Genomic DNA, 15,623 nt, shown 5'->3' on the forward strand with positions numbered 1-15,623 from the left:
ATTTGTTCTTAAGACTTAAAAAATTACAAAGAAATTGCACATAGAAAGTACAATCATTTAGTTCTTCAAGAAGTTGCATTGCAGTAACTAAAAGTGGAATTAAAATGGGGAGAGGGAGGTTTCTACCTCAGCGGTCTGACCTTTGTTTTCCTTCAGTCTTATTTTCCTGCTTCTCCTTTCCATTTGATCTCATCTTCTCTGTGTCTCTTCTTGCTTTCCTCATGCCTCCCTGCACCTGCCTCTCTGGGGTCTCTAATTCTCTCCTCCAACGATCTCTCTCTCTCTCTCTTCATTACCACTCTGCATCTCTCTCATTTCACTCTGTCGTCTATCCCTGGCCTTACCAGCCCCCTCTCTCCCAGCCATCCCTGTGCATGTGTCTTCTTCAGCTGCCCTGGGGGAGGGGGATGAGCCGGACGTTGCAGTCAGAGAGCGTAAACCTGTGTTTGAGAGCGCTGAGCCTCTGGGAGCATTTCTGCCTCTCAGCCCCTTGCATCGGCGAGGTTTAGGCGCCTCTATTAAATGATGCAGCGGCACAGGCTTTGCTCAGCTTTGATGGTTCTGGCTGGATAGACTGCAGCTGCCAGTCATTCCTGTAGGTCTGACACCGATTTCTGGCAAACAGGGCATGGGGAGAGAAGGCTGGGAAGAAACGGGAACCACGAGAGAGATGAGAAATAGGAAGGGCCCACGTGAAATCATTTTAACAGTCCCGAGCCCCAGGAGAGGAGACCTTGCAGTTCACTGTTACATCAGAAGGCTTTTAATTAGTGCACCTTTAGGGCAAGAGAAGAGTCCCCGTTAGCTGAATATGCTCATTAAAATAAATCGAAGTAATCTTGCGTCTTCTCGAGCACATCTGGCCTAAGCCCCATCCTGAAGTCCTTGCCTTTGATCTGGGTTTGCAGAACAAGTGCTCAGTCCTCTCAGTAAAATCACATTTTCACCTGGTGGCCATCACGTTGCCTGGCTGCAACCTTCATGGATAACGCCACATACTCGGGAATGTTTTCCTTGCCCACCGTTGCCATTAAGATGCCGACTTTCAGCTAAATAACAGCTTGCAAGGTCCCTGCAAAACCATCCGGACTACATTGCCCTGTATTAAATGGGACCTGCTCATAAAGTAGGAGGCTGTTCTCATTCATTATTCTTCTCCTCATTGTGCAGAATGCACTGTACCGCAGTTCCTAGTCCTTATTAACTTCTCAGAAATTCCTTGTGTCTTCAGTATGCGGCATAGGTATAGCCAGAGGTGAATTTTTTGTGGGGGCGAAGCTTAACAGGGTGGGCACTGTGGTCAGTCCCCCTTCCAAGCCCTCATCCTATGTGGATCTTCACAGCAGTGGCCACAAAACTGTTTTCACTTCTGGCAGCGCTCTTTCTGTCCTGTCTCCTCACTCTCTTCCTGCCCTCTCTCTGCTGTTTCTCACTCTCCCCCCCCCCCCCCTTGTTTACAAGTTATAACTAGGATTCCACCCCTCCCAGGCATTCCTGAAATTTGAATTACCTGCCAAAAATAAACAAAGACTTTCAGGTCCTCAAACGTTGGCGAGACCAGCGGGAGGCCAGTGGTGTTTCCTGCTCAGGTGAACCTCCTTAAAGGTGCAGGGGATCATGCTCTGGCAGTGATCCCAAAGCTTCCGGACCATCTAACTCCTGCCTCTTTAAGGGGCTGACTCAGATGGGCCAGGCCCCTGCCCCTAGGGGTGGGGGTCTGAGCTAAAAGCCAGGGGAACAGGCTCCCCAAGGCCCACCTACAGCTGTGCCTCTGATATGGGATTTACCTCTGAGCTGCTTTACTAAGGTTTCTTTTGATGTTTTTCAACCAATAAACGGTAGGAGGTAGTGTGACCTATATGTCACATAAAACCTGAATATGAAAGCAGGAGAATTCACAAGATCTGGAATGAAGCTCATTATGCAAAAGACATAATTTCAGGAATCGGTGAGAAACCTGTAAACAGCGCTGTCTGTCCACAGTGGGCCCAATACATTGTTCTTTAAAGCCGCTTAGCTGTTTCCTTCGAGGAGAAGGCATTTTTGAAGAATTGTATTTATTTATTTATGTAAACATTCTTGTATGCCGCCGATACGATTGTGCAAGGGCTTCCTATAGAACGTCGCACCACAAATCCCAGCCATCTTACTTGTATCTTCTTGTGTACCGCTGATTCCAAAAAAAAAAATGGTCCAATGTGGTTTACAGTCGTCCATTCATAAATTATTCGTAACAAAATATAAACCATGAATAAAAACGTGACTTAAACACATTCAAATTAAAATGTTGGGATAAAGGCCTTTTTAAAAACACAGGGGTCAGTTTTAAAAGCAGCGCGCAGCCATCCATGTGCGCGGGGTTCCCGGCGCGCGAATATGGATGCGCCGATATTATAACATGCGCGGGGCCTCCCCCAGGTCCCTCCCCCACTACCTAACCTTCCTCCCTCTTCCCCTCTCCTCCCTGCCCCCTAAACCTAACCTAAGTAACCCCAAATGTTTTATTTCTGTACTTTCTTCTCCTCTGGAGCAGAAGTAATCTGTGCGCTCCGGCGCGCGCTTCCCTGGGCTGTCCCCACCCCTGGCCCGCCCCTTCTGGGAGGCCCGGCACTTGTGCGCTTATTGGTGGTTACGTGTGTTCCCCGGGTCCTTTAGAAAATGCACGCGGTGCGTGCAGGGCCCAGCCACATGCGTAACCGCTGCTATTTATGTGCGCAGGCCTTTGAAAATGTATTTGATCATTTCCAGGACACCCAGAATATAGACAGATGATAGTACTTGAGTTATCGGAGTTATGAACCAAATGTTTAAGATATAAAAGAAAGCTAAATGAACTTCATCATGCTCCAGCAGTGATCCTGGGCTTGCTTTGAACCCCAGATACTGTCTTAAGGCCTTCGTAGGCGTCTTTCCCTCACCATCTTTAGAATATACCACTATAGCCTCGTCTTCTTGTAGAACAGAGGGCACAGGGTTATTTCGTTTCACAGATTTTCTGCACTGCTTTCAGAGATGACTGAAATCCCTCTACCTCATCAGACACACATGTTGCACCCCGGTACACCGGTCTACCCATGACAAACCATTCATACAAGAGGCCAGCCAGAAAGGAATGCTAGGCCCGCTACACCTCGCCAGATGGGAGATTTCATGAGGTCGTAATCTCCAGATGTTCCAGGAGGGCTACCATTCGTTTCGTAAGATATCAGCGAACCAACAGTTTATTTCTGATTTCTCATCCTAAGGAGTACAAAAATAAACATCTGTCTCGCGTGAATCTTTGTGCTATTGAGGGGAGAAAGTATTCCTAAAGGAACATTTCTGAGAGCGAGAGAGAGCTTTTATGTTCTGTTCTGTTATCACAAGATTCTCTTTCTGATTTAAATAAGATTTGGAGAAAAAGCCACAGAAACCTTGATGCTGCCAGGGATACTCATCCTTGCCGAAGTTTCTTTGAATGCTGTGTATATTAAACATTGATCCTTTTCACCTAGTTGGTGACAAAAATAAAAATAAAAAAATGATCTTACTGCCTGATTTCTACAGAAATCAGTCAATATTTACTGGGCATGACTACTTTCTCAGAATATATCTGATTCTGTTGCTAAGTAACTGAATTCAAAGTCAGCAGTTTATGGAGTGCACCAGGTCAGTTTCTATTGCAAAAGAGATGCTGTAACAAAATAGAGAGTGCATGCAGTTTTTAGAAAGAGCCAGCAATAGCCTCTGGAGCTTTTCTCAAAAATCGCTTAAATTGTGAAATCATGACCGCTAGCAGAATGTAAATATCTGCCACGGCACAGATTAAATCGTGCTCTTCCCTCCAGAGACCTTTCAATAAGTCTGGCATCTTTTAAGCCAGTGTTTCTCGAACTTTCAAGGTCATGCCCCCTTTTTTGTTCTCTGTAAGACTTTTAGCCCACTACCCTCAAAAAAATAAAATAAAAACAACAAAAGTAAAATTAGCTTTTTAAAACTGCATTACAATTTTTTCCCTTATGTAGAGTGTTGTAAAATATCAAGGAATGAAATATGTCTTCTTTGATCCCTCCCAACTGAATGTTTTCCTCAGTAATAGACGTAGGCAGGAACTGCTTCCCCTAGCAGCCAGTCCGTGATTTCCATGGCTTAGGGCACTGAAATATTTGGAAGAACCTCCCTCAGCATTCGTCCGATTTCTCAGGATTTTATTTCTTATTTATTTTATATTGGATTCTGTAATTTTGTGGTCTGATAAAGTGCTTGGAATCTATTATTTCCTCTAATAATTAGTTTCTTTTTATTGTATATTCTGATCTCTTTGTACTATTTCCAATCAAGTTTGACTTATGTTTTGAAAATGAATAAAGAGTTTTGAAAAACCTGCATTACAATATAATTCCTAAGCAATCATTTAGCGCGCCCGTTGCCTCCACCCCAGTTCATCAGGCACTCTCTGCCTCCCCACCAGTTTCAGAACCACTGTTGTAAGCTACCAAACACCAAATTTCTTCTTCTGATTTTTTGATTAGGTAGTTGCAGATGCTAGATAATGAGAGGCCCCCATTTTAAGGATGGGCAGTCATTTAAAATGATATGGAAAACAGCAACTATCATTTTTTATTTTGTTTTGTGTCATTTCTTATCCGAGAGGCTGCAGTGCTAAAGGAACATATTTTTGGTTTGTTTTCCATGTCATTGGTAGAGCACCATGAGCATTTTTAAAACTCACAAACCAGCCATTCCTGAATGATGAACTTGTGCGATGCACTTTTCCAGTGCAAGCACGGGTGGATGGTTAACTGTCAAAGAGAGATGCTGGCCCAGGCTGCTGACGGATCCCATCCCACCAACAGCTAAAGAGGCAACGATGGCCCAGGCTGCTAACCAGTCCCATCCCACCAACAGCTAAAGAGGCAAAGATGGCCCAGGCTGCTGACGGATCCCATCCCACCAACAGCTAAAGAGGCAAAGATGGCCAAAGCTGCTGATGGATCCCATCCCACCAACAGCTAAAGAGGCAAAGATGGCCCAGGCTGCTGACGGATCCCATCCCACCAACAGCTAAAGAGGCAAAGATGGCCAAAGCTGCTGATGGATCCCATCCCACCAACAGCTAAAGAGGCAAAGATGGCCCAGGCTGCTGACGGATCCCATCCCACCAACAGCTAAAGAGGCAAAGATGGCCCAGGCTGCTGACGGATCCCATCCCACCAACAGCTAAAGAGGCAAAGAAGGCCCAGGCTGCTGACGGATCCCAACCCACCAGCAGCTAAAGAGGCAAAGATGGCCCAGGCTGCTGGCAGATCCCATCCCACCAACAGCTCCACCCTCCTGACTGGCTGTGCATACAGGATGCCCTTTTAGTTTACATCCTGCACCTTCTCCATCTCATGTCCAATCACAAGGTCCCATATTAATCCAAAAAGCCACCAATGGCTGCAGCTGATATCCAAACATCTGGCCTCCTAGGTTCCTGTGGCATTTCCCAATGGTAATGCACCACCACTAACCCATTGCTCCAGTCCATTAAACACAGGGAGCGTGTAGCCTGACAAAAAGACCCAGTTAGGTAGTGCCCTTGTTTTATTAGCACTTCTAATTATTTCTATTAGACAGACCCAGATGCTAAATCTATCACCACGTATATTGGTAAAATTGTTGTTGCCTGTTGATACTACTGGAACACAGATTTTTCCCTTTATTCATGGAAATGGACATCTAATGACTTCTGGTAAATGTAACTGAAATTCTCAGTTGGAAATTGGACCATCATTTCTTAAATAAACACAAAATTCATATTATTTGGATTATGGTAACTGTACTGTAACTAGGATATCCTAAATTCCTGTTTAACTTCTCCCCTGATACCTAGAAATCTGCAATGTAAATAATGACTGCTTTAAACAATCGGAAAGTGTAAAGGATTTCTGTAGCCACTCCAATGGCCAGGTGACGTAAGAGCTATAGAAATCTGACTTGATTTTCAGTCACGTGGATACAGTTCTAACATGAACAGGGATTTCTGCTACCTGCTGTGAATTTCTTAGAATTATATATATTTTTTAAAATATGCTTTGGATATCTTACTAGACTGACAGTTCTTCTATGTTCTCTAGATCTGTAGTTCTTAACCCAGTCTTGTCTTTAAGATATCTATAATAAATAGGCTTGAGATGTATTTGCAGATATGGCCCTGGTCCCAAACCTTACCCAAACTGACTAGTAATCTCTACTTTGTTAAGCAATTGTGGTTGAGTAAGGGATTTATGACTTTCAGAATTGATGATGTCATCAGTGATCTATCATGGGTTTAAAGGTTGAGACCATGCAATGAGTTCTCAGTGTTGCAGGGAGAGAGGTTCATACTAACGCTGTGTGCAACAGGAGGCGAAACAACTTTTCTCATGGAGGGAGTAATTCCAATACTGTACTCCTAGATCAAAGGCCTCTATCCTGAAGAGCCTCTGGGTAGATCATGGGCACAAAAGAAAAGGAAATCCTGTTGTTGGAAGCCTCGACTATTATCCCAATCTGCAGAATAGTGGATCACCTGTATGAGGATGAACTATATTGAATTTCCAGAGCATGAATTACATATGTAAGGAGATTTAATTGTTGCTGTTATGTGCTGTTACTTGCTGTAAAATGTAACTGTGGAGCCTGTGGCTTTGAAAACTTGGATATCTGGATTGATAGGGTGATCATACAAGGACCTGGTGGAGAACGACTGCCCTGAATTCTATTACAAATTAGCATTTGAGGATTTAAAGGCCCCTTCTAGAAGCATCTTTTCAGGTGTACTTGTTACATCTAGTGCACTATTTTTATCATCGTTCCAACCAAGGTTACCAACTTATTGAAAACATTTTTACTGACAATCTTCCAGAATTTTACTGGCGGCCTAACTTTTTTACTGACTCGCATTGTATTGTCCATTTTTTGCACAGCTGAACTTACTATGCTGAGATTAAGGAAGTAGATTCATTTGAAATGAATAGGTAAAATGCAACAAATGACTCCATTTTCATTTCATTCATGGACACGTGAAATGAATGGAGTGTGCCCATGAAATTAAATGAACATTTTCATCTCATTTGTTTGTTTCCCATTCAAAGTTGATAGCCTGTTCAAGTCTATGGATGTGCTGAGCAAACAAACAACAGGTGCAGGATCTAACTGGTAATTATAGGAACCAAATCTTACTTGTGTGACATGGAAGCCACTTGGGAGCTGAGGCGGGACAAGTTGACAAGGAAACTGGATGAAGGACAAATCACAATGAAGCATCTTTTTAACTAGCCTGTAACTGTCATCTGGATCAAGTGACACTGATGTCCTCCCATTGAAAGGTCTGAGCATGTACAAAAAAATTTATTTACTCTTGCATTTTGCAAACAATGATCTCTTTTAAGAAGATCTCTAAGAGTTTAAAAAAGCTTTAAATAGTAGGCTTTGGCACTGGTGAAGGTTTTTTTTCTGATCTTCTATGCTGCAGTCTGTGGTCTTTCACTGTGACAGAAATAGAAATGTAATGGCACTACTTTTTGTGTTCACTGGGGGCAGGGGAGAAGTTGAGTGGAGATTGAAGCAGTGCAATTGATTTCTCTCTCTGTCTAATGCAGCAGTGCAGTGAGCTTATCTGCAAACAGATTGAAGAAAAGCACAGCCTTGCCAGCCTTCTTGATTCTGTTTCTAACAGCATTTTTTGTATGACAAAAGTAGTCAGTCAGCAGTGCACATACATTCACTGTGTATGTGTGACAGAGACATTTCTGCACATATTAGAGTAGCACTGTAAGTGGTGTTACAGTATCAGTAAATTATTTTCTAATATCAAAACCCCATTAGGCATTTCAAATTCCATCATACCATTGCAAAGAAAAGGCAGAGGATTTGCTACAGAGCCAGACCAACCTGTGAGAGATACAAGCAGTACTAGTAGCAGTGAGGAAAAAAAGGAGTCCTGCTGCTAAACTTAAAAGATACTTTTTTTAGCCTTAGAATGCCAGGAGTAGAAGGAAAAAATAGGAGAGCCATCTAAAGCTGGCATTAAAAGGACTGGGATAGCAGAAGAGCAACATCCAAAAGCAGCAGCAGCAAACTCCTCCATAGTTACAGCTTCTGAGGCAGTGAAGGTAGTATTTTTACCAACTGATTCTGAGGATTAATCTTCTCTGGGATTTTCTGAATCAGAAAATGAGGAGCTAGTAGCTGAAGAGAATTTGGTAGGTTTAGTCAGCAGAGTCTTAGCCTCCAGTGAGGTGATGGTGGAGATAGATGATACTGACACTATTGAGAGCAACCTACAGCAAGAGGAGGAAAAGCAGGTAGAGAGCGTGAGTGATGATTCTGGTCTTTTTCCTCATGGTCCACCCTCAACCTCAATTCCTGTGCCAGGAGAAGCCCTAAGGATGCAGAAAAGAGATCACAGAACACATTCCTGGTCTGGAATCACTTTAAAATGAGAGAAGACCTGCCTTTTGCTCTGTCTATTCATACAGTTAGTCCATCAGTCAAGGAAGAGTAGTAAATCACCTGGACCGGATGGTATACACACCAGAGTTCTGAAGGAACTAAAAAATGAAATTTCAGACCTATTAGTAAAAATTTGTAACTTATCATTAAAACAATGCATACATGCTTGCCATGTATGTCTCACCTTCCAGCCCCACTATCTAATATATATGAAGGAGATACTGGCAGTTGGGGTGCATGAACAGGAGCACCAGAGACAGAGGCACAGTAGGGGTGTAGCATCACCCCAGAATGTAGAGAATGCATGAGTAGCACTCTTGTCAGCTACCACTTCCTCGGCAGTACCTTGGCAGCTACCATTTTTCCCCCCTCCTTCTCAGTACATGAACCATCGCTCCTGGCACAGGCCATAGTTAAAGCAGCTAGCAAGAGAGACCTTTGCTTCACCCCAGCAAGACCCCAGCAAAAATGTATGCGACACACTAACAAAGCCCATCAATGACATAGACATAGATGCACAGGCATATTGGGCACACAAGTCCACAGTCTGAACAGACCTAGTCAAGGTGGATCAGCATTATCTTTCCTACCCACCCACCAGTATGTCCACTGAACATATCTTCTCAATGACAGGGGACATAGTGAGCCCTCATTATTCAAGACTGGCACCAGCTTTAATGGAAAAGTTGGTCTTTTTGAAAATCAGTTTGACTTTGCTGGGCTTTCCAGAATTTCTAAGCAAGTGGATAGATAACCTAAAGCACCTTGAAGGTCTTGTTGACATTCTGCCTAGCTGCTGTGCCCATGATTTATTTATTTATTTGAGTTTTTTCTATACCGGCATTCGTGATAAGTATCACATCATGCTGGTTTACAATAAACAAGGGGGTGTAATAATAGGTTACAATAAAAAGAACAAATAACATGTGCTAAGCGAAAAACAATTGCAGTTACAATAAAACAGGGAAATGTACAACTAGGAGCAGAGAAAGGCGATAGGAATTTAACAGAATACATTTACCAAACTTTAACAGAATGCATTTGCAGAATTTATGGTATTTACTAGGTGATGTTCCACCTTGGAGGTTCTGTGCCTCCATGTTGTTTGCTGTTTGGATCCTAGCCTAGTACTCCCACCCTACTTCTTTATTGGTTATTCTGAGTTGTTTTTTCCCCAAAATAAAAATGTGGAAAAAGAAAAGAAATGCAAGTTTCTTCTTCCACTCGACCTCTTTTTAGGGAGTCCACCTTGCTGTCTAGGCCTTTATGCTGTTTACGATTATCCATCCTCTACGCCTTGGGGGTTTTAATACCATTCTGCTGTTTGCAGTTATATTGATGCTATGCCTTGGGAGTTTTGATGCCTTTGTGTTATTTGTGATTCCTCACACTCTACACATTGAAGGTGATGATGCCTTTGTGCTGTTTGAAATTTCCCACACTCTATGCCTTGGGGGTTTGATGCCTTTCTGCTGTTTTTGCAATTACCTGCATGCTACACCTTTGGGGTTTTTATGTCTTCCTACTGTTTATGCGATTCCCTGCACTGTACACCTTGTGAGGTTTGATGCATTTGTGCTGTTTGTTATTGCCCACAATCTATGCCCTGGGAATTTTAATGTCTTTGTGCTGTTTATGATTCCCCAGACTGTATGCCTTAGGGATTTTAATGCCTTTGTGCTGTTTGCGATTCCCTTTCCTCTACACCTTGAGGGTTTTCATGCCTTTGAGTTATATGTGCCTTGGAGTTTTGATGCATTTGTGCAGCTGCAATTCCCTGTACTATAAGCCTTAGAGGTTTTTATGCCTTTGTGCTGATTGCAATTCACCGCAATCTACACCATGGGGATTTTGCTACCATTTTGCCCCTTGTTTATCACCGTGGGAGTCTTTCTTCCATTCTGTCTTGCTGATAGAGCCTTGGGGGCTGCTGCCACTCAGCCTGTCAGCCGTACCCCAGCCCTACACCTTGGGGGTCTTTCTGCCATTCAGTCTTGCTGCCATAACCCAGACTTGACAACTTGGGGATCTTGCGTACGTGCATACATGTGCCTATGGTTATTATAACAGGTGCATATATGCACGTATGGTATAACATTAGGCTGTATGCGCACACATATGTGCCCTTTTTTTTAAATTTTATTTTTATTGCATATTAAACAAATTAACAAGAATTTTCTTGCATTGGAAAACATGAGGTTACAGAAAAAGAAATAACACTTAACATACAGTAAACTTTTACTACAAATCTGAAATTAGCCTAACCCCATTCTTATAGGAAACGTGGGAGAGAGACATCAAGAAAACGGAGCAATCAAATACAATGTATATTGCAACAAGAAAATACTGGACCCCCTGCATTTTAATTATCAGAGATTTGTATTGTTGTTCCCAAAAGCCCCTTTAGTTGTCCCGGGTCTGTAAAAACATATTTTTCATTCATATAATTTACCATACATCTGCATGGGTATTTCAAGGTAAAACTACCCCCCTTCGATAACAAATCCTGCCTAAGGGCAATAAATTTCCTTCTCCGCAATTGCGTACACCTTGCAAGGTCAGGATACACCCATACGTTTTGTCCGTAGAATGTAGACAGTCTCGATCGAAAAAAGAATCGCATTACTGTGTCTCTTTCAGAAGTAAAAGCAAAAGTTGTCAAGAGCGTTTCTCTCTTTTTTACTTCTAATTCCGTAGAGCTTTGTAATATTTCGGAGAAATTCATTGGAGCTGGGTCTGTGGAATTTTGTTCTTCTGTCTTTTCTTGTTTACCCCTAAGATCTTTTGCCCGAAGATAATACGCCTTAACAATAACAGGAAGGCATGTTGGTGGTATTTTAAGAGTATGCGTCATATCTTCTTTAAATAATTCCACTGGTGATAGTTGATCCATCACAGGAAAATTGAATACTATGTTCTCTAGATTTTCAATTTGTTTCAGTGTTTCTCCTGTTTGAATTTGATACTGTTGTATCTTCTCAGCTTTATTCAATCTTTCATCCATACTCAATATTTTCTTTTCTTGTTCTTTCACTTTATCAGTATTATCTTTTAAAGATTTATTTGTCTCCACCACAGCTTCTGTTAATGAAGTTCCAGAAACGTCCACTTTCACAATCACATTCCATATAGTGTCCAAAGTAATTATCGTGGGTTTGATAATTATGTTTTTACTGACCTTAGGCTTTGCTCCCTGGTCGTGCTGGATTTTCCGGCCTAAGTCCTCAGCAGTTGGTGTGCTGGCTTCGAAGAGGATTTTCACAGCGTTTCCAGCCGACCCTTGCTTTAGGTCTGCCGTTTTCCCCCTCCGATCACTTCCCTTCCCTGCATGGAGCTCCGGCTCCTTCATCACCTCCCGCTGGGCTTCTGGTTCACAAACAAGCTCACAGGAGTTCCTCCGATATGTCCCCTGGTCTATATGCGCCCTACTTGACATTGACGTGCACATGTGTGTGCAGGTCCCGCTTCCATCGCATAAGTGGACCAGTGAGGCCGCCAGTATCCCACTACTAGTACACTTCCCGCTAATCTCGAAGATTTAGGAAGTCAGCGCAGGTAAGAAAAGGATTATTTTGGCCCAGTAGGGCTGTGTAGGTGTGTGTCAGAAAATCCCTCGTTTTATCACTCACAATAATACCCTGGATAATGGCCACTATGGTTTGATATAATCAGTTTTCCCCTCTACTGCACAAAAAAAAAAAGGTATAGTCAACTCCAACATTAAATTCCACATTGGTGTTCATTATTTTTCTGTGAGTCAAGGTAGGAGTCCTTCATTTGCATAATTTTCCAGGTTTTGCATACTCATCATATTTGCACTCAAACATGCGACGCCATAAACATTGCGCATTTATCGCATGTTAGACCCCTTTTATTATGCGACAAGGCCCTAACCCAATTTGATGAATGACCCTGTTAGATTGTGAGCCCACAGTACCTGAATGCAATGTGCTTTGAATTGCTGAAAAGCGGAATAGATAGATAAATATCAAATAAGCAAACCAAAACAAAAATGTTTGCCTTTGCAGGAGCCCAGCTGGGTTGCATTTCTTTATGCTCTGAGATAGACCCTGACAGTCTGGTACTGCATCCTAACCAAGCCTGAGCCCACAGCACCAAAGCTCATGATGTTTTTACTGATGTGAAATTATTTTTAGGGTCATGTCATTTTGGGTTTTTTTTACTAACCTTCAGTAAATTTATTAACAGTTGGCAACTCTGATTCCAACGTAACCTTCATCATTTTGGGGTTTTATTTCTCTTTCTCAATTTGAAAGCATGGTTTTCCTGAAACACAGTGCGAGGTTATTGTTAAGAGTTAGTAAACAAAGTATCCGCCAGTTTCCAGAAGCACGGAGTGCGTGATTCATCCAGTAAGTTCATATCAGGGCTCATTTTATTTGCTTTTTTACTGTGATTAGACATACAAAATACTGCTAGCAGGCTGTGCATCTGGTTATCGCTGTTTTTTTGGAAGAAACAAGATTTAGTATTCAGTAATGTGTGCATTTTAAAAGCAATATGTTCAGATGCTTAGGGTGGCCTGCTCTGTGAGCAAGTCTAGGTCCCTTTGTAAGTGTTTTTGCTGCTGTACCATGAAGCTGCCCACCCACCTGCTTGCAGGTTGTTCCCACACGTTTCTGGATCTGCATTTGTGGGTTTTGTTCCACTGCTGATCGTGTACTCAGTAAAAGTTATTGTTCCGAACCCCCCCGGTACCCACCTTTTACATATGAGCTGGGGGTCACCTGTGATGACATCACCAGCGTCCCAGCATGCATTGCATCCCTTGTGGCGTCAAGAGCCTCCTATTACCATTTAAGGATATGAGGGGAATACAAAACCAGTTTTTTCACTCTGCAGATAATTTTATGAGATTTCACAGCTCGTCCCGAAAACATTTGCCATTTGGATTTAATTACGAATTACCCCAAACGTAATGCAGTACTGATGGCAGAGTCTTCCAAAATCTTTAACCTACACAAAATCCATCCTTTTTTTGGCGTGAATGCATCAGATGAAAAGTGACCTTGTTCACAAATAATTTGCAGGCGTGAAACCTCCCCTTTGCATTTGGTATAAAACATTTGTCTTTTCTCTTCTCCTAACCTCCACCTCCTCCCATCAATGGGCCACGCTGGCTGATTGTAGAAGGTTGAGGGGATCGCAGGGCGTCCTGATCTCATTCGTCGAGCTCCTCTGATGCTCACGCAGGTCACCAGCTTGACTTTCCGCCCGGCCCCTTACCTGAAAGGACAGCCGGAGACTTGAGGAGCCCCCACCCTGCATCACTGTGGATCTGCCGGGCGAAAAAGCCGCATCCCATGGGGGCTGCCTAAATAAGACGGAGCCCATGGATTTACTGCCCAGCTTAGGCTGCTTTTGGTGTCCTGGCTCCTCTCTGGGCGGTGTTAATGTGTCACTGATGGACCTGTACTCTGCCTTATATTTCTCGACGGATGATTATCTTTTTGTTGTTGTTGTTTTGGAGCTGGTGTAGAGCATGTGCTGTACATGAAAAAAGAGAGAGGTCCGAAACCCCCCTCTCAGAAAGGGCTCTCCCTGCAGCTTTAGTGAAACTTAGTAAATGCCTCTGTAACGTCCCCGGTGCGAGGGGTGCGCTTCCCAAATTAGAGTTTAGCAATCTGTGCAGGTGGAAAGGTAGAGACCCAACGCTGTTCCGGCACCTTGGATCCCTAGGTAGATCGGGGCTTCCTCTCGCCCTCCCTTCACTCCCTGATGCCGTCTCTGTCCTCCTCCTCTTTTTGTTTCTCCCCCCATCTCGCTGCCTCTTCCATTTAGCTTTTGCCTCGCAGTTTCCTCCTGCTCTTTTGGGGCTTGATCCCTAACTAGAAGCGTCCTTCGTTGAGATTCAGCACCATAAGCTTTCATTTCTAATAGGGTTCACCCCCTCCCCCGTTTTTATATCCAAGCCCCTAACTTAGCCCATCCTTTTGGGCAATGGTCTTAAAAACCAGGAACCATCGTCCACGGGTCCATCCAAAATCTGGCAGGTGTGGGCAGCAGGTGTCACCACTGGGCGATGGCTGGGGCCATCCTCCCTCCCGAGGGGACTGTGAGTGCAGCCTCTGCAACATCCCCAGCCTCTGCGGACCCGGAGAGCAGATGCCAGGGCTGGGAATGGAACCCTCTCTCTTCTAAATTCACCACCCTCATGCCTTCCTCTTTGTCTGTTCTCTGTGCCTTGCCTGAGAATCTGGACTGTGATTTGTTATGCCGCAAAGAATAAATAAGCTTTTTTTTCTGTCTGTTTTAGGTGATAGCTGTAATTTTGGGGTTTGTTTTGTTTTTTTGGGGTTTGTTTGTTTTTTTGCTTGTCTGGAGAAGTTTGAATTTGAGCCTCAGCAAAACAAAACCATTACATGTCATTTGGATGCTAACAGATCATTTCTGTCTGTTTCTTTTTTTTTTTTTATGTAGAGCTGAATTGGTAATAAATGACTCTTCATCTCCAGCTGTTGCTGACAGAAGTAATGAAAGCATTAAGTACAACATTAAACCAGCTGAATCCAAATGGAGACACAATGAGACGCTCTCGTTAAAGATCAGGTAATCAGGGTGACCTACAGCGAGAACCAGAATTCAGATAGCTCCACAATGTGGGGAGCATGCAAGCTGACTGCCTCCTGGAAAACTCACAATGCTATCGTTATTATTATTATTATTATGCAGAACTGGACCTGGGCAAGCAATTACTTAAAAGAGTGCTGTTATTTCTGCAAACAACGAAAATTAACAGTTAAAGAGCTCAGCAAACATTTACTATGTTCACGATATTTCCGAATTTCTATTTCAGTGAGAGCTTCTTTTCCCAATTAATGATCGTTAATTTAATGTGTGTGCGAAGCTTCCCAGCCAAGTTATTTGAGTTCTCTTTTCTTGATTCGGTCTGATGATGCCACGGAGGGCATGCCAGCTTAGATTAGGTCTGCCTTTGAGGCTGAAGATGTTTGTGATGCCAGAGTGAGGAAAATGCAGAAAGAGAGCAAAGATCGGTGAAGGATCGGGGGGCGGCGGGCGGGTGTTTAAAATAAGACTACGGGATTTTACAGCTGTGTGCTGTGACTATTCTGCTGCTTCCATCGTGTGGCATGCTGAGTGCATCTTTCATTGACACCCTGTCTCTCAGCTTACCATTCTGGCTT

At 43.2% G+C, this 15,623-nt stretch overlaps 1 protein-coding gene across 2 annotated transcripts in view; it reads left to right on the plus strand.

Moving 5' to 3' along the window:
• ST8SIA2 (ST8 alpha-N-acetyl-neuraminide alpha-2,8-sialyltransferase 2) overlaps nt 1-15,623 on the plus strand; it is an 80,550-nt gene that overhangs the window by 34,538 nt on the left and 30,389 nt on the right. For both annotated transcript variants that reach the window (XM_029575501.1, XM_029575502.1), the window contains one exon: nt 14,899-15,027. In XM_029575501.1, the coding sequence (XP_029431361.1) occupies nt 14,899-15,027 (129 nt within the window). The remainder of the gene's footprint in view (nt 1-14,898; nt 15,028-15,623) is intronic.

Source organism: Rhinatrema bivittatum, chromosome 13 (assembly GCF_901001135.1).
Source record: "Rhinatrema bivittatum chromosome 13, aRhiBiv1.1, whole genome shotgun sequence".
In the NCBI taxonomy this organism is placed as follows: Eukaryota; Metazoa; Chordata; class Amphibia; order Gymnophiona; family Rhinatrematidae; genus Rhinatrema; species Rhinatrema bivittatum.